This window comes from Cibotium barometz, chromosome 31 (assembly GCF_041138505.1).
Source record: "Cibotium barometz isolate CiBa-2024 chromosome 31, ASM4113850v1, whole genome shotgun sequence".
NCBI classification, from domain to species: domain Eukaryota; kingdom Viridiplantae; phylum Streptophyta; class Polypodiopsida; order Cyatheales; family Cibotiaceae; genus Cibotium; species Cibotium barometz.
Window position 1 is genome coordinate 12,661,840 of NC_141076.1, and position 25,091 is coordinate 12,686,930.

A 25,091-nucleotide genomic window follows, 5' to 3' on the forward strand; every position below is an offset into this window, starting at 1 on the left:
TATTTCAATGACCAACTGTGAAAGGATTGCTGAATGTACCAATCTCCATCATCCCATAGATGATAAACATGTATAGACAATAAACGCAGTAACTCCATTCTCCATCTATGGCCTGAATTGACTAGCTGCTCATCACGTGACATAGATGATGAAGGATCTAATGGTGGTTAAAGTCTAGATGTCCCAAATGTATGCACAAAGTTTGCATAAGTGTTGTATAATCTGATCATCCTGGGGGTAACCCATGGTACTTGTGTGAAGAATCCCAACTAAAAATCTAGCATCACACATGCATCCCCAATCATCAAGAGTGATAAGATTATTTCTTCATCGGAAAAAATCTAGCATCACACATGCATCCCCAATCATCAAGAGTGATAAGATTATTTCTTCATCGGAAAAAAGAAAGGGCCATGGTGAGCAGCAAAGGGGTAATAGTAATAAACCATGGCTACATGGAAACACTCCCCAAAAAGAACACAATATGTGTAAACACACTCAAAAAGGACTAAGCCTATCAACAAAGGCTAAAAATCCCCAAGTGTGTGAAACAAGATCCAAAATCGCTATAGGAAGGACACTCAAGTAAACGATTATAGGAGTAATCCCAACTAAGAAAAATTGATCTATCTACCTCTAAGAAATATTTCAATGACCAACTGTGAAAGGATTGCTGAATGTACCAATCTCTATCTATCCACCTCTAAGAAGTATTTCAATGACCAACTGTGAAAGGATTGCTCAATGTACCAATCTCCATCATCCCATAGATGATAAACATGTATAGACAATAAACGCAGAAACTCCATTCTCCATCTATGGCCTGAATTGACTAGCTGCTCATCACGTGAAATAGATGATGAAGGATCTAATGGTGGTTAAAGTCTAGATGTCCCAAATGTATGCACAAAGTTTGTATGTGTTGTATAATCTAATCATGCTGGGGGTAACCCATGGTACTGGTGTGAAGAATCCCAACTAAAAATCTAGCATCACACATGCATCCCCAATCATCAAGAGTGATAAGATTATTTCTTCATTGGAAAAAAGAAAGGGCCATGGCGAGCAGCAAAGGGGTAATAGTAATAAACCATGGCTACATGGAAACACTCCCCAAAAAGCACACAATATGTGTAAACACACTCAAAAAGGACTAAGCCTATCAACAAAAGCTAAAAATCCCCAAGTGTGTGAAACAAGATCCAAAATCGCATAGTAATCACCACATAAGTGCAAAAAATCATGAAAATCCAAACCATAGGGTAGGGCACATAGGAACATTCTCAAAATGCATATGCATGTCAATGAGACCTGACACTTGCATGGTTCTAGACCACCTAGTCAGCTCCAAAGGAGACGTGACTAATACAATTGTGCCCAATACAATAAGCCAACGCTGGTGCATTGCACCACCAATCTTCCTAAGCTAAGGGAGTCAGTCATGACAAGCGAGAGGTTAGTTCCTATGTCTGAAAGAATCTTTGATGCGCTTGTGATACTATTTCTAGATAAGATTCACATCCAGATAGGAATGACCATGGGTCCAGATTCCAGTTAGAAGTCACCCCAAACATGAGAGTACTTAACATAGATCAGGAATCAAAAGACATATAAAGTATAGAAAATAGAGTATGGCACATACAAATCCCTGTATCACTAAAGTGAAGGCTTAGCCCATAGTACAATGTAGAAGGATCCCTAGTTGTCACTTTCTAGTCTCTTGTCTATCCCATCTATCTCAGCCCTAGATAGTTTCCCTTTTCTCCTTTACATCTGCCCCCGGGTACTACCCATTAGCAAGATGAGTTACAAGGTCGTTATAAGAAAGAAGATTCATGCCCAAGATTTTGTTTCCTAACCGATATACTCGAAGGTGAGGCTAGTAGGCAAGGTTGGGTGCCGATGATGCCAACTGGGATGGCCACCAACACCTAGCAATCACGATGGACACTGCACCAATAGCAAATCCCATAATGACTTATTGTTGCTGCTATCTAGAATCACTTCATTCTTGAAAAATCAAAAATCAAAATTCTATCTTTGGAATCTGGGTCTAAACTCTAAGGCCTATTCTAGCCCCCTTCAATTGGTTCTCCCTCCGTGGGTGAGGCCTCCCGAAACAAACTTAATGGGTTTTTCCTAGGCATACTTGGGCTTGTATTGGCATATGGGTACTTTTTCCTAGCCCTTTCCATTACATCAATGGCCATACCAGCTACAAAAGCATGTGGCTGTGTCTACTCGCAGGAGTGATGGCATCATTCTCAAACATAGTCTACTCAAGCTTTCTTGGTCTTTTCCTTCCCCCTTGACTCCACTTCCACTCATATGTTGGTATTTCTATTGGTTCTGCTCTGGAGTGTGCCCTATCATCTTCTTCTAGGTAACTCTGTTTGGTGAGGGGAACTGGTGGTCCTACACTGTGCATGGGTTGTTGCCTCCTCACCTGAATCCTTGCCTTATAAGATCCCACTACTTCCTCAGAATGTTCGGGATCTGGATGAGGGTCTTTTTCTTGGTGGCTGATTCTCCTACATGGGGGCTACTTTGCCCCTACTTTTTTACCTGCTGATACACGTCTAACTTGTTCATGAATTTTACAACTTCATCCGAGTTAGATGGTCTTAGTGCTACTGCCTCCTAAGGAGCCTAATTCAAGCTCTGCATATGGTTTATGGTTGTCTCTTTTTCCAAACATTTGTGCTCTTTTGTTCTCTCTCCTTAGGGATCTCTTTTCCCTTTTCTCCCTTTTTCCCCATACCTAGAAATATTCAATCATCTTTCTTTTGTTCTACACTTGTGCAGCATGCGCTTTCCTCATGGCCCACCACATACTATTTTCTTTTCTTGAGCTTAGCTTTGGATTCCTTTAGCTCTTCTACATACGTATTTCTTGTGGCATCCAACTGATCTTGTCTATTCTTTTGATCGACATGGGCTGTTCACATCAGAGCAACGTTCAGCTCATTGACTATCATTTTACCTCCTTTTACTCTTGTGTTCTGAGAAAGGGTTGTGGATTCTAAATCCTTCTGGATAGATTTTATTGACAACCCATTCTGCCTTTGTTGCTCTTTGTATTCCTCTACCAGACCATCGAGCTTTTCGATTTGGGCCTTAAGAATAGACTCATCACCTGCCCTTTCTTCTAGCCTTTTTGTGGCCGCACAAGCATTCTCTCGTAGCTCATCATCAAGGATTATATCCATTGATGATCCTTTGTACAATACCAGCTCTTTTCCCTTCCCCTCAGGCTGCTCCTACACCTTCTTCCCGTCACCTTTCAGCAAAGGTGAATCTTTTCTTCCATGTTTCCAATTCCATTCTTAGTTGCTCATTTTATGCTTGCATCTCTTTTTCTTTGTTGGTGACTTCCCCGATGTGTTCTACCTCCTTAACCCCTTGTATGTGTTTAGCGAGTCCCAGATCTCCTATAGGATTGGTTCTTGTTTGCTTTCCTATGTTGGAATTTTCGGATCCTCCATCTAGATTCTTATCTTTATTCTAGAAGGGAACCATTTGCTTGTGGGGGCTTGCATTGCTGATGTTAGCTTCTTTAGATATTCACCCCACACCTCCTTTAGGTCTTCCACTACGTGGCTTTCCCATTGTTCCATCTTCTTTACTTCTAGTTCATATACTTTTGAGGACTCCTCGACTTCCAGAACTTCCAGTCCACTTCCACCTTGACTAGCTAGACCTCTCTTATAATCGTGATGTGCTCTTCTTTGATTAAGAGGATTTGTCCCTCTCAACCCTAGCTTGGATTTCCTTGGCCCTATCTATGTCTTCTTTCACCTGCATCTTTGCCTCCTCATTCCTAGCTAGATCGCCTTTCATTATTACCATCTCTCTTTTTTGCTTTTGCATCTCTTCCATCTTGCCAGCTTCCGCCCTTCTTCTGTTGAACTCTTCTTATAGGGGTTCCTAGTGTCTCCTCTCATGGTCTGTATGATGCTATATTTCTCCCTGACTATCTCCTACAATTTGGTTATCTCCTTCATTCCATCTTCCATACACCTTTGTAAATAATTGAGGCATCCTTGCACCCAGTTTGTGTCACAAAGGACTCTGAAAAACTTACAAGACGGGGTGTAGGGGCTCAACTTGTGCTTGTTCCACTTGTAGGGGTTTAGTGACCATGATTCCTAGTTGATCTTCTTTGAGGTGGAGGAATTTGGTGTCTGAGGCCTCCTTATGTGCTTGTGGGTGTTCTATGATGGATGTTTCCTACTAGATGCTCTTCTAGCTTCTATGTCAGAATGGACTTGTCGATGTCAGCAAAGTCCTCCTTTAGCTCTTTACTTCTTTTCTCTTATGTTGGTTTTCCCTTCTTACTCTTCTTCTTCTCTCCAAACTCAAAAACCTTTTTTTTTTTGTCTTGCCTCTATCTCCTCCTTGCGCCCTACATTCTCCTTCTGGATCTCCTTCTCTTTTGTAGCTTTTGGTGGTTCTTTAAAGAGTGATGCTAGGTAGGGGCTGATCTTTGTCTTGGTGTTCGGGCGAGCGACCTTTCCATTTTGGTCTTTCAAGTTATTGTAGAGCACGTCCACCTAAGCCACCTTTATCCTCGCCTCCCTTGCCTTCACTAGTCTAAAGGATTTCCTTGACATGTAGTACGTCTTGTGGGTGATATTGATCATCTCCACCACGAAGCGCATACGCTTCTACCTATCCTCATCTCTGGAGTTCTTGTGATTTTAAATTCTTTGGCCTTACCTTCAAAAGGACCAAACTCCTTGATCAAGTCTTCTTCGTCGGGGCTAGTTTGACCTCTCCTTCCCCGGTAGTTTGAAGACCTCAGCCACATATAGGGGATTGAACACCCTCTTCTCACCAGACGGAAGCGTCATTGTTTTGGACTTATGTGCTACTCCAACTACTTTGCTCTGGCTTTGTAATTTTGTTATAGCCCCTCCTAGTAGGGTAGCTCAACTGAATCCTTTAACCGCATCCTCTCTAGCCATTCCAAATGCTTATCCACCTCCTTGTATACAGTGGAGGATAGAGGCTTTAACGCTAGCACCATGGTTCCTATTTTGGGTATAGGGGCTGCATGAGAGAAGGCGAGGAAAAGAGCAGAGCTTGGCTGAGAGGATATCAAGCACGTGCAAAGAATTTCGGAAAGGTGATTTGGAAACTAAGATTTCGATGGAGAAGCATTCGGCCGTTGTCTGCATCTTCCCCAAGGGCGACCATACTGCTTCATATTTTCATGATTTCCCCAAATCCTCCTCACTATCTGATCATCAGTGCCATGAGCATTATTTACAGGGTTATTGATGGCTGGTCTAAAAATAGGTGATGATGATGAGATAGGTTCCTTTTTCATGCCCATGCACCCCTGTTTGTGTGACAACCTTGACTTTTCTACTTGCACCATAGTGTTGACATCTGGATCTCTACATATCATTACATACGAGAAGTCTATATTTGGGCTATTTTCTTTACCAATTTTAATTTCTTTGGAATCTTGTCCTACTTCCTACTCCTGGCTAGACTTGGATTCTAGTTCCTGATCATCTTCGGATTGGGATCTTGATTCCCTTACGGACACCCTTTTCCTTCATTTGGCATCTTTCCAAGGCTTCATCATATACCCATTTACCAACTTCTTGAGTTTTTCACCATCTAGACTTGCTAGCTCAAAGTTCATGTCCCTAGTTTCTTGGCAATCCTGTGTGGACCCGTCCATCTCATTTTCAATTTCCTCAGGTGGGGTCCCATTCTTGATGTGAACACTAGGACAACATCTCCTTCTTGGAAGATCTTGGGCTTTGCGTTCCTGTCCACTTGTAGCTTCCTTCTCCTTTGCACAATTTTTGATGTTTATGCACTCTTGAATTTTGCGTTCATGTCCACTTGTAGCTTCCTTCTCCTTTTCACAATTTTGGCTGTCCACATCCTTCCTCGAAGATCTTGAACTTTGTGTTCCTATCCATTTGTAGCTTCCTTCTCCTTTGCACAATTTATGTTTTCCATGCACTGTACACCCTCTTTTCATAAAACTTCATGAGTTTTTTGATCTTGTGCACCTCTGATTCTTTTGGAGAGAGCCTTTCAGCCACCACTACTATCCTGAGACTCTGTGTTAGGAACTCCATGGACACTACTACTTCTAGTCCATACACAATGATAAATAGTGTATTTCCTGTTACATTCTTATAAGCTGTTCGGAATGCCCAAAATGCTGAGTGTAACTTTTTTTCCTAGTCATTTGTGTTCTCATTTATTGTCTTGATGAGGATTCCCTTCAAGATCTTATTGGTGCACCATTCTTGCCCATTGTCTTGTGGGTAGTAGACTACCAACTTTGTGTAATATCATGTGCTTCTCCATCAGTTTTCTGATCACTTCATTGATGAAGTGACTCCCTTGCTCATTGACTATATCTACAGGGAATCCGAATCTTGGCATTATGGTTTCATAAAGAAACTTTGCTAACGGATAACACCTTGCACTCTCTAAAGGCCTTGGACTCTACCCACTTTGTGCAATAATCAATGGCCACCAAGATGTATTTGTTTCGTGTCCTTTGAGCAGCTCGTTTGAATGGGCCGAGGAAGTCTAGACCCCACTTCTGGAATGGCTCGAGTGGTAGGACTGGGTTATGAAGTGTTCTATCTACATCACTCAGTTGCCCTAGCCTGTGGCACATCTCGCACTCTTTTAAAAACATGTGCTCATCTTTTAATGTAGTTGGCCCCCATAGACCTACCTAGAACACCTTCTGCACCATGACTGCTTTGGAAAAATGTCCACCGCTTATTCCTTGGTGGGCTTCTACCAGCACAGCCTAGTCCTTGTGTTCGAGGACACATATCCTCATGATATTGTCGATGTCCATCTTGTAGAATTGCCTAGCCACCACCATGAATGACTTACTCAAGAGAGTCATCTTATTTTTCAGATCTTTGGACACGTACTCTAGAAAGGAAAACTCAAATAGGAATTGTAACATTTTATCATACTAGGCGCAGGCTTTTCTTCTGTGAGCAAAAGTTGCGCATCTGGGAAATCGTTTTCCACCCCTCTAGCTCTTCTCCTATTTCAAGTCTTGACAAGAAGTTGGCCACTGCACCTAGGGCTATGACTTTTGTTGAACTCAAATTGTTGTAACAAGAGCATCCATATGGCCAACTTTACTGTGAGGTATGGTTTGTTTATTAGGTACAAGAGAGCTTTATGATCTACATGAAATTCAAATGTCTTACCCAACAAAAGTATGGGGCAATCATTTTGTTTGTACCCTAGACCATTGTAGTAGAAGCAAGCTCCCCTCCTAATAAATCTTCCACCTCCTCTTCCACATGGTTTATTGATTTGAGGTCTTGTGGCGGCCTGATTAATGGTTGGGGCTTGCTAGTTGCTGCCTTTCCACCACCCTTGGATTTCTGTGCCGAGTGTTATAGTAACATGTCTCTGCAGGTGATTGTTCCTTGCACATAGTGCATACTTGTTGTGTGTCTCTTAATTGTAACTCCTCTTTCACGTGCCCTTTATTGTTGCCCCTTGTGCACCAGACATCTAGTCTGATTCTGGATCATGCGTGTCCTCTGGAAATCTTGGCTAGGGTGGCCCTTAGTTCTTACTAAACCTTCTTTGCATGCATTGTGCCTTTCTTTTCCCAGGGATTTTGCTCTTCGACATCCAACTCCTTATTGGATTCTAACTTTGAGGTATCTTCTCTGGAATCTGATTCTAACTCTGAGGTATCTTCTCTAGAATCTGATTCTGAGGTTTCTTCCTCCTCTTGTCCTTCTTCTTCTTCTTGGAGTCTTTGTTTGTTTACTTCAAGACCCCTTTAGCTCTGCAGCTCTTGCCACCACTTGTTGGAATGTAAGGTCTTCTAGGTTGTATGAGACTACTGCCTTCTTGAGCTTTTCCCTCATTCCTCTCACAAACCAGTGGCTCAATGTGGCGGGAGCAAGACGGTTGGGATGGTCTAGGTGCATTAGCACTCCTCGAAATTTGACTACATAGTCTTCTGTTGGCCTCTTTTTCTACGTCATCCTCTACAACTTTTCTAGCACCTCCATTATGGTCTTGTCTTTCTTGAATCTTTTCAAGAAATCCTTCTTCAGTTCTTGAAATTTATGGAAGTTTCCAAGACCATATTGGGCATACGAACTGGTGGCTTTTCCACCCAGTGAAGCTCTATCCGCTTGGAACATGGTTTCAAAGGAAAACATGTGGGTATATGGATCCTCTCACTCTTGCCTTTGAATTTAGGTTACTTGTTGAGAGACATCCCACCCACAGCCAGTTGTGCTGCCAGTTCTTTTCCTTCTTGAGCTTTCTTTGGTGGCTCGTGGTGATCTTTTTCTTCATTCCTTGGTGGTTCCTAAATCTGTTTTTCCAGCTACCATGAAATCCCTTCTATTAGTCTTCTTGGACGGTGCAGTTGTCCTTCGTGCCCTATAGCCTTGACTTGTTTGCAGTGATACCGCATTGCTCTATTTGAGCTGCCTTTATTCTCCATGCCTAATGCATTGTGCTCTTATGACTTTCTAGTGAGCATTCTTGACACTAGTTAGTGCGTGCTTCCCTTCTTTCTAGAATTCTTTTGACTAGATTACTCTACTGATTGTGCAGTACTAACTTAAAACTAGCCTCTATCTCTCTACACCCCCACCTCACATACTAGTCCCCAGCAGTATCGTCAAACGTGTCAGTGTCGGGTCAATACCCGGCATTTGCATGGTTCTAGACCACCTAGTCGGCTTCGGAGAAGATGCGACTAATATAATTGTGCCCAATGCAATAAGCCAATGCTCGTGCGTTACACCACCGATCTACCTAAGCTAAGGGATTTAGTCATGACAACGCAGTGGTTAGTTCCTACATTTGAGAGGATCTCTAACGTGGCTCCTGATCCTGTTTTCAGATACGAGTCATGTCTAGATAAGAATGACTCTCGGTCCAGATTCAAGTTAGAAGACATACCGAGACAGGAGAGTACTTAACACAGATCAGGAATCAATAGCCATACACAGTAAAAAACTGGAGAATGGCTCAGACAAATAACTGTATCGCTAAAATGAAGGCTTAGCCCAAAGCACAAGAAAGAATATTCATGCCCAAGATTTTGTTACCCAACGGATACACTGGGCAGCGGCCGACGGGTGGATGGCCACCAACAATGCAACTCACTGAAATATACTCCAAGAGTGTGAAAGACCTCCAAGAACACTCATAGTGTGTGAATGGACTGTAGACAATGGAAAGGGGTATGAAAATCTATTGGGATGGTGTGAAAAGGCATCTCAAAATCTTATTTTTTTTATTTATTACAAGAGCTCCAAACCCCTAAGGTTTCCTTCTTTTGAAAATGGTGGCCCTTCCTTTTGTAGCAAATGGTCTACTTCGTGGCCCTGGCCCTTCCTTCTGCAGCAAACGGTGGCCCTTCCTTCGTAGTGTGTGTGTCTTCGTGGTCCTTCTGCAGCAAACGGTGGCCCTTCCTTTGCAGCGTGTGTGCCTTTATGGTCCTGCAGCAGCAAATGGTGGCCCTTCTTTTGTAACTTGTGCGCCTTCGTGGCCTTCCCGTGCCTTCGTGGCCTTGACCGGCTAGGTAGGTTTGCCCCCTCTCACCGCCTAGTTGCAGCATGTGCCTCGTGGCTTTGGCTAGCTAGGCGGGTTTTGTCCCCTTCTCACCGTCATCTGTGCGGGGCTGCGTTGCCTCTTCTCATCTCACCACCTGGCTGTTGATGATGCTCGTTTATCCTAGTCATTTCCAAAGCTAGTTGTGTGCTTCTAAAGACTCCATAATCTCTTGCTGCAGTCACTTAAGTGGCATAGACAACGAGATTCTCAGCTCACGACCTGGCTACAGGGCCCCGTAACAGGGGCAGTTGTAGCTCCGTGTGGGCCATCAATTCTTTTATGAACAGGTCAGAGAGGTGGCTCCTTCTCCTTCTCAACGTGGTTGTGGCTGGCTGGTTCAATGATGCCTGGATACCTTTTTCTCCATGATGGCTAGAACCTCGATTTTTTTGTTGTCTCTTTTTCTGTTTTAATGAAAGATTTTGTTTACTATAGTACTGAAGAGGTGTAAGCTTTTTTTAAAAATCATTTTTGCTTGCATACAAGGTTGAATATCTTTTTTTTGTTCTCTTTTTTTTTTATAAAAGCTTTTTTTTACTCTAGTGATAAACGGTAAGCTTGTGTTTACTGTAGTGAAGAGGCACAAGCTTTTGTTTGCTGTTTTTTCTTACATACAAGGACATTGACTCTCTTTTGCAAGTTTGCATGCGTGGCTGACTCTGTATATGCATGTGTTGTACTATGAGTATTGATGCTTGCACAATTTACAAAATTATTTGATGCTTGAATTGTGGTCCTATTAATTGTCAAATTGTAATATGTGAGATTCACCTTGCTCAATGCAATCTTTACTCTACTATTCTCCACATCATCTTAAGTTATGAGATACATGTGCACAATGTAGACACACATGTTCGCTGTTGGACTTGATTCCAACTATTTTTCCAACTAGCTGTTAATGCATAAGCTCCTTGAATTTTAATAGTTCTCCTATGTTTTTTTCTATCTTGAAATTACCATAGTTTGTTGGGTTGTCTTCCTCCCCTTGCTTTTGCCTTTGCATGTTGCTTCGCTTCCTTCCCATGTTTGTGCCTTTGCAAGTAGCTTGGCTTCCTTTCTTTGTTTGTGCCTTCCTTTGTGTGTGACTTTACCTAGATACTTGTCGCACCCTTGCCATGCTTTCCTTTGTTTGTGCCTTGCATCATTAGCTTTGCTACCTCCCCTTCTTTTGCATGTATATCAATTAATGATCTACTTGCATCTTCAACATCTAACACCCAAACCTTGTGGTGTATGGAGCACATATGTTTACACTAGTGGATTGGGTTTGATTCCCAGCAAGGTTATTTGATTTAGCTATTTTTGGGTTCAAGTCCCAGCAAGGATAGTTGATTTTGCTGTTTATACACTACACCCATATCTAGATAAAAATATGTATTCTTCCCTAGTTTGATTAACATTGTGCCAAAACTGTTCAAGACTTCACTTCTATAATAGATTCAAACTTGTATAACCCACAATGTGTACTCAATATTTTTCCAAAATTGTACTTGTTGTATCAAGAAAGCACCTATGTGTACTTGTTTACTCAAACTTTCACAAGATCCATACTAGTCTTTGAAGATTAGCATTAATTCACTTGATTAAGTTGTAAACAACCTTATGTGAGAATAAAATTCACATTGTTGTTAGATCTTTCTTTGCAAACATTTCTTAGTATTTTCAACTGTTTCTTAGTATCTTCACCTATTTCTTGATATTTCAGTTGTTTCTTGTTGCAAGAGTTCAACAAAATTCTGACAAATAGCAAGCAGACACAGTATGTGTAGGATTTTGATAAATATCACTCACAACTGTGAATCGTTAAACCAATCTTTCTCTCTGCACACTTGAATCTTTAATTTTGTACTTGAATATCATAATAACTGTATTCTACAAACTCTCTTGAAACTGCACCAAGATTCTACATAGCAACCTTCTCCTTGTAATATTCCTTCAACATCTCAAAGATTTGGCAATCTAGGGTTTCAATCTTGAAGAAATAATTACTCTAAGGATTAATCTCTGCAAAAGTATACTCCCTAAGCAAGAAATCACTCAATATTGGTTGTTGAAATTTTGTGAACCCTAATTTTGAAAATCAAGAAAAATTCAAGAAATCAAGATCAAGAAGATCAAGAACTTCAAGAAATCAAACAATAAGATGGAATAGGGTTTTAAAAATAGTGGTTAATACAAATTTGAAAATGATCAACACAAATTTCATTACTAATCTTCTCAAATCAAGAAATTAGCAAATCTAAAAACTGTGTAAAAATCAATTCCAAAAATGATTAACACTCATGATCAATAAAATGCATTTTTGAAAATAGAGTTAACAATAATTTAAAAATAATTAATATCTTAATCAAAGCATTAAGATATATGCCTAGAGCTCTCATACAAATGAAAGAAAGTAGAATCTAGATTACCCTTGGATTAGCCTAATTAGCTTGGATTAAGGAAAGCTTGAGAGATTAATACTAAGAAAAATGAAAAGTAAAGTGTAATAATAGTCCAAAGACCTCAAAAGGTTCAAAGCTATATCAAGGGTATATGAAAAGGTCTACTAGTACATGCATTTTATAGTCCCAAGGCCCTTGTGCCCTAATCCCACATGTAAATGATCCTAAGCCATGTGCATGGGTCCATCCCATGTCCAGGTACATCCTAAAAATACTATTAGTAGAGCTAAATGTATTGGATGCTCGGCATTGTAGCTCTAATATTTGATTGTTAATCTTTCATCTTTCTTTAAGTGTTTTCTCTTTTTGGACATGGACCACAAGTTTGTCTTAGAACCTTTATTGTCCTAATTTTACACATTTGGCCCTGTGGATTATTTTAACGTGTTGAAGACATAAGTATAATTGATTAACATAGGAAAGTGTATCTCAACATGATTGACACTTAATGACACACCCTAACCCTCTCTTCCATTGTGTTTCACATACCACCCCACCATACCTTGAGAGAAAGGTAAACTTCTCTACATAAATACAAGGTTTTAGACATCGGGAGATCAAAAATAGAAAAACATATAGAGACTATTAACTAATCAATGTAAGTATTAGCATGAGATATTTGGTTTTCCCTCATTATTAAATCGGTTCTCCCAAAGCTTAACATGACCTACTCATATGTGCTCTAATTATAAACCTCGTATATGCAAATTTATAGAATAGCTTAAATCACTTCCACGAGATAAGGTTCTCTAGTAACACATTCAAAACCAAAATCAAGAATAATGAGTTGATTTTCAATTTTAAGGATATTGAATTACAAAATTTTATATGCTTAGAGAAATTACACTATTTGAAAAGGTACCCCTCATTTATTTTTATGCTACCTCATAATTAAGGAGAGTAAATCCTCAAATAAAGGAAAGTAACAACTCTCTTAATTAAAGTAGTGAAAAATGTCAAGCTATCCATCTACACATACAAGCTATCCATCATAATTAAGGAGAGTAACAACTCTCTTAATTAAAGTAGTGACAATTGCCAAGCTATCCATCTACACATACAAACATATATATTTACCACACACACATCTTTGTTTAATAGATGTATAAAATAGTAATAATTTATTAAATATGATTGTTCTCATAAGGTAGAATTGAAATATACATACCCCAAAAATGTATATGCTCTAATAATTAAGAGAGTAACAACTCTCTCTTAATTAAAGAAGTGAAAAATGCAAAGCATCTACACATATAAACATACATATTTACTGCACACACACACACACACACACACACACACACACACACACACATCTTTGTTTAATGGATGGATAAGAAAAATAATATATGTAGGAGGTAGAATTGTAATATACACGAGCCAAGCCAAAATTTTATATTTTCTAATAATTACTTTAATTATTTATTATTGTGTGTGTGTGTGTGTGTGTGTGTATACACACACAATAAAATAACCTTAAACTTTATTAAAGTGTGTGTGTTTGTATGTGTGCACGTGTGCATTTGTGGATGGATAGAGAGAGAGAGAGAGAGAGAGAGAGAGAGAGAGAGAGACCTCTGTGGAAAACTCTTTCAAACCCTGTTTTGAACCATCTGCTAGCATTTTGACAGCAACTTGCTCACCATTTTGTAGGACCCCATAAAACACTTCTCCAAACCCTCCTTCACCAATTTTTGTTGTGAATTGAGTTGTTGCAGTGCTTATCTCATCATATGTGAAATGTTTTGTAATGAATGGGACATTTTTCATGCCATCACTACCTACAAAATACAAGTAGTTATGTAATTCTCACAATTAGCAAATATCTATAAATATCTCAAGGGATTAACTTATAAATTATGTAACCCATCACTTGCTTTCAATAGATAGACATATTTAATTTAAATTTTTGATAGAAATGCAAGAAACTAGGGTTGGCAACTCAAATCATGGAGTGACAACGTGGGTGTGGGTCACCATCCTAAAGCAATAGCCAAGAAGTCCATGAAATCTTGGGCATGAGTACCAAGAAGACATAGATGTCTATAGACTGAATATGATCAAAAAGGTAAAATGCGCATGAGTCCTATGTCTAAAATATCCCAAGGCTCCCAAGAGTACACATGTAAATGACCCTAAGCCCAAGTGCCTAGGCCCCATCCCCCATGTGCATGTGCAACCAAATCTACTTCAATACAAACCATCCCTTCCTACAATGATTTCATCCTTGAAATTGAAGGGTGGTCGTGCACAAAACATATGGAAGAGGCTATATACAAAAGCCAAAAAGAAAGTGCTCATGTCCTAGGTGTATCTCTGATCAAAAACATGTTCATGATTCCCACCCGGATCGAACGAAAAGGATAGGAGGATGTCATTAGTGAAGCTAATGATAATGATGCCTGGATTGAATGGAAATCCAAGGCATGTGTGACTTATGATTGTATCAATCTTTCCTCCTCTGGGATCAAATAAATGGTGTAATGAACCACATCCATCGATGAGATGCATCCATGTCCCCCTGGGTCAAAAGGATAATGCACCCATGAATAGGACCCTGTGGGTACATGATAGTCCGTATAGAACCACCCACTCAGATCATACGTGAATACATCATGATGGCATATCAATCCCACATACATAATGCTCCCCAAATGATACACATCATGTCCAAAAGTGAATGCCTAATAGACTATGTCTGTTTTAATGAATAGGTATCCATGAGCATCAAAGGAGAATAACTCACACTCCATAGCATGCTCCATCAAATGTGAATCCATGTCCTCACTGCATTCATCACCATGCATAGGTCCATAGGCATGATCCACATCACAAGTGACTACTTGAGCATGATCCATTTGTACTAAGGCGGCATAATCCTCATCAGTGTCCACAGGACTCTCTTAGATCTCACAATCATAGACTCTCAACTCATCTCTCATGAAAGGTTCATATACAAGGCTCCCATAAATCCTACATGAGGTACCCAATAGCTGGTCACTGCTAAATGTATGAGTAGCCTCATCATCGATGTCATCCATATCATCAATGTCATCCACATTCTTGCTAGCATCATAGAACTCATCCTCATCATACATAGCATGTGTATGAACACTACCATCATCCACATTAACATAGATGCTCTCCTCATCACTAGGAATGATGATAGATGAGTCGTTAAAACTTGCATGAGCGTTATCATCAAGATGCCTACTGTCACCACCATGACCAACAATACATGGGTCTCCACCATGTTTGTAATCATCATCCTCATGTGCAAGGCCTATGTCAAATGCATCCTCATAGGCATGTACGTCATCACTTGTGTCAATAATAATTGCATGCACATCTAAAACATCCACACTGATCATGTCTTCATGATCTTGTGGTATCATATCATAAGCTAAAAATGTATCAATCAAAGCACTTATGAAAGTAATCCAAGCTTTTCCATTTGCAACTTGTGTATTCCCATTGACCATGAACACATTGGTGATGACTTGTCGAGAAAAACCGGCATCAAGATCTCCACATTGACTCGCTGTCCACAAATTACAGCAAGTGTCTCATCCACTTCAACACCCACAATGTGTGCATAAAGACCCACATAGTCATACTCTATGCAATGGCCAAATGTGATAGTGAATGAAAGTCCTCGTTTGTCCTTAGTAAATCCAACCTCTTTTAAAATAGAGTGTATAGTAGCTCTTCCATCCCCATTCAAAGTAAGAGGTAAACCAAGAGATGGTACCAAGAATTCACATACATTGATCAAACTTATCTTGCCTTCACTAGTAGTACTTCTACCATAGAACTTAACACATTGCTTTCCTCCATCCATGTCTTATGAAGAAGAAGGCATTTGACCATTGTTACTCTCAAACTCATCATCAATATCGTCCTTAACACATGAGGTCTTGAAGCACCACCTCGATGAATATTCCCCTTGAATGAAATATGAACATCATTCCTTTTGGGAATCTTGAGCCTTCATTCATTGGGTTTGCAAATGCATGACCCTTGCCTTTGGCTTCATTGGATGTGTAGGAAAAAATCGGGTTGCACATAGCACCATAAGTAGAATGAGAACTTGGGTGATGATTCTCTTTGTCTTCAACATGAGCTTGATGAACATGTTGCGATAATCCACCCTTATCTTCATCCATGCTCTTTATGTCATCACAAATGCCCCTAAGCTCTTGCACCATGATTTCCACAAATGGTTACATTATGATTTCCATCATGCTTATCATCATCATCATCATTTGTGACATGACATTTGTCATAATGGGCATCTCTTGTGAATTTTCTCCTCCCAATTAATTTGATGCATATGCCACATTTGTAAAATTTGGCCCAGTTTGCACATGATTTATCCTATGTGCCATATTTTCATTGTTGTTATTGCCTTTTAAATTCATATCCTCTTCACCAATCACCTCTACATGATCCTCACTCACTATTTCAATGTCTTCCCTTATCTCTTGAAGTCCCATCACTCGCTTAGATAGACGCCCCCTTGGCATAATGACTGAAAATGGAAAATGGCTAGTGGAGGGCTTAAACGGTGTCCAAAATTGGTGATGTAGGGCTCTATGGATAGCTCTTGGTCGGTAGTATCCAAATATGTGAGAATAGAGAATTTTTGGATAACCCTAATATTCTCTATTTTAGGGTTTATACAACACTATTAAAATTAGAAATTAGGCTATAGAATACTCAAAACTTACGAGATTTGGATGAAATTTGGTGTGTGAGCTTGTGATAATGAGTACTAACTATGCCTAAGTGAGTGTTAGTGGAGAGCTTTGCTTGCTAATGTCCTAGCCAAGCCTTCCCACCGTCTTAGTGAGTATTCTCAAGCCAAGGGCTGGGGCCAAGTCTTTGCACCGGTACCTAATCCTCCACTATACCACTTTTCCAAGGCAAGCATTACACACTAGATTGATGACATTCTTCCCTCGGCCTCTCCACCATAATATGCCGAGGTACCCTTACACATTCTAGATTCAATTGGATGAAATGTGGGGTACAAAGTGATGTGATAGGTGTGACTTGAACTTTAAAAATGTAGGTAGGATCACTTACCATTATTTACATAAATTCATGGACAATCCATCATTTCATTAGCATGTACTCATGCTATACTTTCCCTTCCAAAGCTCCATCATCCAAACAATATTAACACCAATGTAACAATCAAGGTGAAGCAAGTAGCATGTGGATTGGCATGTATCTTAACATTCCCAAGCATATAGATGGCTTGAATGTCACACCAATGATTAAAGAAGCATCAAAATGATTCCAATGGTATCAAAAACTCCCAAAATTGAGAAGAACGGCTTGATAAATGGTCCATTTTGAAGCATAAGCTTGCTTAATGGCACCATTAGTGAACCTAATGATGATTAGATAAGGCTAATGGAAAGTTAAAGTGGCCAATATCAAGGGATTAGGGTTCCAAATCTCAAACCCTAAATCACTTTCCAAATCAAGGATAAATGTGGAAAATGAAGAGCTAATGGCAATAGCCACTCACTAATGGTCTCCCAAAAGCTTGTATTCTTGTCAATGGTTGAAGTAGAAGCCTTAGTGTTGAAGATTTGTGGCCTTCCATTTTTCAGCCTGTCTCTTCCTCATCATGCACCATAACCACCGAAATGGCTCCAAATGATGCTCGTAGCTTGATTGTAGCACCATTTCTAAGTGCTATAAGCCATCAAAGCTCAAGAAGCCTCTCCCATGTGTTGATGGAAGCCCTTTTTTCCTTCCAAAATGTGTGCAGCCCTATGTAGAATTCACAATAGAAAATCACCAAAATAATATCCCATTGAAAGACTTCTTGTGCATTTTATGCCTGCTTAATCCTCAACCAGGCTTGACTAAGCCTTAATGGCTAGCCATAAGCCCCATCTCCACATGAAAAACGTGCAAGAAACGTGCAACTTGCTATTGTTCTCATGGCAGAAAATCATGCCAAAAATCTCCCATTACGAAGCCAAACATTGCCAAGCCTCTTCTGCACTTAGGTAACCATTGATTAGGTACAATTTTGGACATCAATCACAAGATTAGGCTCTTGAAAGGACTATAGAAGCGCGTAGCTGACAAACACCCTCACGACTAAAAATTGTGAATCAAAGTGCCAAGAAAGGGTGCAATGTGAAGCTTATAGTATTCCCCATGCTAATATCTAGGTTATGGAAATTATTTGGGCAAATGAGAGGAGCTCCATAGCCATAAAAGATCTAGTAGAAAGATGGAAAAAGAAAAACATTTTTGGATTAACGACTAATCAAGTTTAGCAAATTTCCCCTCAATTTTGGTCCTGAGAGTCAAATTTAATAAAGCTACCCCAAAACTTTCGTCCACAGTAACCCATAGCCCCTAAAATCTTATGAAATAGATCAAGAAATGGAACTTTACCCAATCAAAATCACCATACCCATTTGCTTGATCAAGAAATCAAGAAAATCAAGAATATCAAGACTATGCAGAAAATTCAAGAAAAATGGATCAAAACAAGAGCTCTGATACCATCCATATACAATGCCAATCTACTTCCTTACAAGAAATTTATTTATCTAAGGGTACCAATAATAGGATTTTAAGAAACACTTGTAGATCTGTATTGAAAAAGGCTTAGTTATAAATATGTAAAATCTACAGCTAAGAAGTTTTAGATATATGCCTTGAATGCTCGTGATATACTAGGTTTACATGTATAACACCAAAAGTATTATTTTTAGGCTCCGTGTTAGGGTTTAGAGCAAAGTTTAGTGGAAAATACTTTGCCTTCGCAAAATTCAATGAAGATAGAAATACATAAAATAAGATAAATGTCACTTCCTTGATCACTCATTTAGTATTTATAAGATTGGTGAACTATTTGGTGAACTATTTGAATGAGATTAAATGCATATTTCGAAGAGGGATTGGAGTGCCACGTGTTTCAAAGAAGGATTTTGATTGGAGAAGTATGGATTTACCTTTAAAGCTTAGTTAAGGGTCCTTAATTCAAATTAACTACATTGTAGTGCTAGGTATTCCGATGCTTAGTTAAGGATCCTTAGATCAAATCAACTACATTGTAGTGCTAGGTATTCCAATGCTTAGTTAAGGATACTCAGATCAAATCAACTACATTGTAGTGCTAGCGATTTTGAATAAAAAATTTGATTGGAGAAGTATGGACCTCCTTTGAAAGCATAATTAAGGGTATTTAAATGGTTTGATGGATTACACAATCTACCATCAAGGTGAGTGAGAGTAAATGGGAGTTGTGAAACATCATGTCAATATTTAAGATAAGGAACATCAAGATAAGAACTAACTTTGTCAACAAGAAGACGAAACAAAAAAAAGAAGAGAGTATGAGTGGGTTAACTTTTATAAAAATCACAATTTGTGACAGTTTTTTAATCTGTATATAAATCAACATCAAGATTAGATGGAAAAAAAGGGTGAATAATTTTTGGAGGGTATGATAAGGATGCATCCATCGATTTATCGTCTCTTCAAGCAGTATGTATCCAAGATCGCTTGACATCTTTGACTTGTTTTAATCCTAATTCTTGTGTTGATATGTTAATACAAGCAGTATCTATCGTTTCTTCAAGAATTATGTATCCAAGATCGCTTGACATCTTTGACTTGTTTTAATCCTACTTCTTGTGTTGATATGTTAATACAAGCAGTATCTATTGTTTCTTCAAGAATTATGTATCCAAGATTGCTTGATATCTTTGACTTGTTTTAATCCAACTTCTTGTGTTGATATGTTAATACAAGAGCTATTAGAGCAATTGAAAATATAAGCAAGAAAAATAGGAACTTGAAGAGCAACAAAAAATATGAAAAAACACTATGTAGACAAGAAGATAAGTTGGAGAGCATTTGAAGAAAGTTGAGATTGTATTTTTAAAGATTAAAACAACTATTCATTATTATTGTGAAATTATAGAAAGAAAGGTCCAAGATATTGTAGAGCATATCATATTGTACCTTTTGTAGGAGATTCGTTTATCAATATTATCTTCCATCACATTTGAAGATCCATCAGTGTCTTTCATGTGAACCTTCTCAAGAAATATCTATCCTATTAGATGCATGATGTTGATGAATATTTACTTCCATATGACACCATAGACTACTTTTTTATTCATCCCAAGATAATAACATTTGAACATAAGAGGAGCAGTCTTGCAAAAGAAGAAATAATGTTCCTTCTTTAATAAAATGAGTGCATCTTAGGTTCATTGAAGAAGGGTAAAACATGAGGTTTCTCTTTATTTGTGGGAAATTATTCAATTATTTTAAGGGATATCAATTTTCCTATAGACTTCCATTTTCAGTTTCATATTGAAGTTTAAGATTTAATAGATTGCATTATGCTAAGGTTTGATAAACCAATAAGATAACTTATTTAACTGTAAAATAATAAAATTTAGATTTGCATTCTATATAGTTCTAGTTTTAAATGTAGGTAATACATTTTAAATTTCCTAAGTTGATGAGTTAATGTGATGAGGTGTCTATGGTCATATATTAATAATAATTTACCTCAAGGTGGGAAAAGAAGTGCACTCTACAATGTCAATGGAAATAATAGAAAACATTTTAAAACCTATGTTGTAATTTAAGGGAAAAAAGGTCATGCATCATGTGATTTGAACTTTGTGTAAGGTACTCACCCTAAAACCTCCACGTTTCATGTGTAAGGTGCTCACCTAAAACCTCCATGGATAAGGTGGTCACACTAAAACTTCCATGTGTAAGGGAAAGTGGGCGGTAAGGTGTAACAAAGCACATAGAGAAGGATTAATCAAATTCTTTAATGGACCTCCACTTTGAAAAATCATTAGTTATGTACTCAATACTTTCAACTTTCTCAAAACATTATATATAAAATTAGATCCTATTATTTGTAATTTTATCTATATAGCATACTTAAATTAATGAATAGATTTTTAAATTTTATTAGGATATTAAATTTCTTTGAATTTAAATTGAGTTACTAAATTAGTATATTTAAAATTTCTATATGATTATCATAAATATTTGATTGGTATCAAGTTGTATTTATTTACACAAAGCTAGTATTCTAGATAAGAGTTGTTTTTCTTATTTGATTATAGACAAGAGGATTAAATGTAGTTTACGTTTAAAGGATAAAATATTAAAGTTATCCTTCCTTACATTTGAACATTATCACAGTTTATGTGTGTGTGTGTGTGTGTGTGCATGTAGACATGGTACTAAATATATATGTATACATATATATATTTGTGTAATTGTTTCAAGACAATTACTTGTATTCTTTTGTGTGTTCAATAAGGTTCATATCTTGGGCCCTAGATATTTTTTGAATTCTTTACAAAGTCATTTATATCAATAAGATGTTTATTTATTTTAAAAACTCATACTATTGAACCCAACAACATAGAAACGTTTGGTGTATTGGTCATAGCTTAGGAATTGTAAAACTTTTATCTGGTTATATGGGGTTCATATCATGTTCCCTTGAGGTTTTTTATGTTATTTGAAAAATCATAGAAATCAATCAAGTGTGTAATGTTTTAAAAATGAGTTACCAAATTTTTTTCTTGGCTTTTTGAGGCACATTTGACTCAAAATGTGTGTGTTCATCCATGTTCATCTATATCAACTTTGTTCTTTTTTCGTTTGAAGTTGTCTCGTTGGCATCGATTGGGTGCCAATTTTTTTGGGATCTCAATGGACTCCCATCGGGTAATCTCTTTTCTTCTCGATTCCACATTGGATGATGTCATTGTATTTTGGTTATAAATATTTTAGATTTAATTTATAGTAGAAAGCTTAGAGTTCAGTTTTTTTTAAGCCATATTTGTCCAAAACTCCTCCTGAGAGGGGATTTTTATAAGGAATCCAAAGCTTCAGACGATGATGTTCTTTTGAAATGTGTTCATACACTCTTGGCATCTTTGTGTGCGAGCTTGTGGACATCACTTTTCCCGGATTATTGAAAGATGGGATACTATTAGTGTGGTGGTTTGCCCATGGACTAGGCAATACCCTCCTGATGCTTCCATAAACATAAACTGATGCATTTGCAAAGATCCTCAGATGTGTTGTAATTGTGTTGGAGTGAGAGTGTGGAGGCCTCTCTTCGATGGAGAATTGTTGTCAACTAGTATTAGGGTGTAGGGACAACTTTGAAAACTTTGATTTTCCCTGATCCTGACTCGAAAACCAAAAATTACTCACTAGTATAATTTTAGGGTGTTTTATCTATCTTTTTTCCAGCATGGATGGTGATATGTTTTACTTGAATGCTCCTTTGTATGTGAATGTGCTTCTTGTGAAGTATATTCATATGAGTGTCAAAGGAAGATGGAGTGTTGAAGAACATGTACAAAACTTTGAATTTTGTTTTAAGGACAATGCTCGTGATTGGTCTTTTTCTTTGCCTCAAGTCTTTCTTCTAGGTTTGGGATGCATTAGTATCTAAAGGTCTTTCATACCATATTTGGGCCGGTTAATAAGAGCCTTAGATAGTTTGAGGATAGTTTTGGGCAAACATCCAATTTTTTTCAAAAGATTCTACTCATGAATAGGTGCACGAGCTTGTGGTGGTAAATTTTAATTATAAATATTCTTGTTTTAAGTGAACGATGGCTCAAGAATGACAAGTGGTAGTGTGACACAAAGTTGGGGTTTTGACTTCGGTCACTTCTTAGAATCAAAACACGCTTGTATGAAACCTCACAGCCTCCTCACCTCCCTTTCTCTCGCTAGGTTAAGATAAAGATATACACATCAAAGGTGAGATCATAATTCATGAAAGGAAAGATGAAATGCTCTAGAGAAGAAAGAATTTCTTCCAGTCTTGCAGCTCCAAACAAGAGGGCAATTCTTTGTTGGAAGAAAATCTTTCGACTCAGGATTATGTGAACGGAGACATACGGGGAATGTTGGCAAGGTTCATCCGTTTGAATTGGGCGATTTGGATAGAACATATTAAAGTAAAAGAATATAGAAATCACTTACAAGAGGATAAGACACATGGGATTGGCCTTTTGATAAGAGATTAAGAGAAATTAATCATTATTAAGAAGAAATAATGGCCAAAAGTCTATAAAAATAGAGATACACAGAGAATTGCAGTTTTAAATCCGTATAGACTATGCAAAAGAAGATTACATAGGTGCGTAGAGCTTGAAGAGAGCTTCGTGCCTATATAAAAACTTTCAAAAACGGGCAACTGAGCGAAAAGTTATGAGCATTTTTTTACAAGACTATAAAACTGCAAACCTAAAAGTTAGCAATTTTGGGAGAAATTCTGATCATCAATGGAGTAAAGGATTAAAAAATTAGTTATATGAGTGGAAAGAGAATATAGAGAGCTTCCTAGCCATATGATCAATTTTAGAAACCAATACCCAAGTGATGAGTAATTACCAGTTGAAATTTGGGTATTGGACCACAAAAACTGTACTTCCCTCTCTTTGCATGAAACCTCAATTTTCACATAGCCTCTTGCCTTTCATCTCCTTCATGATTCAACCTAGAGGGTAAGGGTTAACATTGCTCAGCGGACAATCGTAAAGATTTACCTATGGTCCCCAAAGTCTTTCCACATGCTCATTATCGCTAAAACCATTGGTACCTCCAAAGGAGGGCGGCAATAAGGCAAGGGCTACCTTGAGAAGTCACAGACCCACCAAGATAATAACTCCTTATCCCACTTATCATAAATCATCAAAGAGGTCCAAAATTGGGTTAAGCATGAGGAGCTAATGCTAAATGAGACATTCACATGTAAAGTGAGTGTTTGAATAAGGGTTTGAAGATAAGAGAATGGCAATTACACAAAATGCTCAATTGAGGAGGCTCATTCATTGATTTGAAAGGGAGAGGAGGGCTCCTTTTATAGGTGGAGAATCACCCTCTTTTCCATTGTTACAAATTACAACATAAAAATCTTCAACCCTTCAATGACATAAGGGTAGATGTCACCATCAATTGTCCTCTTAGGCTAAGTCTTCTATTGATTATTAAATTGAAGACTTTTTGACTTTGAAAGTGTTATGAGATAATAGCCAAGTCTAAGTGGCATCTAGGTGGAGATCCCACTTACACATGGCAAAATTCTCCTCTTCCATGTAGGCATTCTAGAAGAATCATTCCCAATTATGCACCTACACACACTCCTCCACATGCCTTCCACACTCCCCAACTTGTAGCCTTATGGTGAGTACTATATTAATAATACAATTAAAATCCATGTGAGCATGAAGGCCCAATTTTATTTTCCACATCACTAGCCTATCTACCATACCAAAGTATTTATGCATACTTGTGGCATTTACAATGTGTGCACCCTAAATCAAGTAAAACCATTATATTTGAAGATAGAATGCTGTTATCAAGGTAGCCGCCAAGCCGCCGCATCACTACGCCGTTATTCCATTATGGGCGCCGCAATCTTCTTGGACAAGCTTCCACCTTATTACCATTAAGAAACCATCAAAATATGCACAAAACTGAAAATGAAAGATATCAATTTTTCATGTCACATCTTCCCCCCCCCAGTAGATCCTCGATGCTTGTCTTAGGGGTCTGCTGGCCATGGTGCTCGAGGGTAAAATATCTTTAGTCGGTACTCATTGGCACGTCCGGGAACCTCTCCTGGCCACTTGCATCCTCTAGAAGATAGGTGTTATTTTTGAACTTTTTCTTTATCCTGGAGGGGCCTTCCTAGCGTCGAAGAAGCTTCTTATCTAGCCATTTCTCCACACGGCCATCATACCTCATAACTAAGCTTCCTTGCTTGAGGTCTGGCTTCTTCTTCTTCTTCGTGAGAGTGTCATGCCTTGCCTTGTGCCGTTGTTGTGCAGCCTCCAAATTTTGAAGTGCCTGAAGTCGTCTCTCATCCAAGGTCTCCAAGAATAAGATGTGTTAAGGATCCTCCGAGTTGTGCTAGCTGAGGCAAAGTGACCTGAACATTCGTGACATAATTCCATAATCCTTTTAGATTCTTCCAGGCTCACTACCCTCCTAAGA

General features: G+C 38.4%; 1 protein-coding gene across 5 annotated transcripts in view; it reads right to left on the bottom strand.

Moving 5' to 3' along the window:
* Nucleotides 1-25,091, bottom strand: part of LOC147620527 (putative LRR receptor-like serine/threonine-protein kinase At1g05700) — a 185,852-nt gene that overhangs the window by 33,866 nt on the left and 126,895 nt on the right. For 3 of the 5 annotated variants that reach the window (XM_086824756.1, XM_086824755.1, XM_086824759.1), the window contains exon 10: nucleotides 13,623-13,828. The exons of the other annotated variants lie outside the window; for them this stretch is intronic. In XM_086824756.1, the coding sequence (XP_086680882.1) occupies nucleotides 13,623-13,828 (206 nt within the window). The remainder of the gene's footprint in view (nucleotides 1-13,622; nucleotides 13,829-25,091) is intronic. 5 annotated transcript variants of the gene reach the window in all.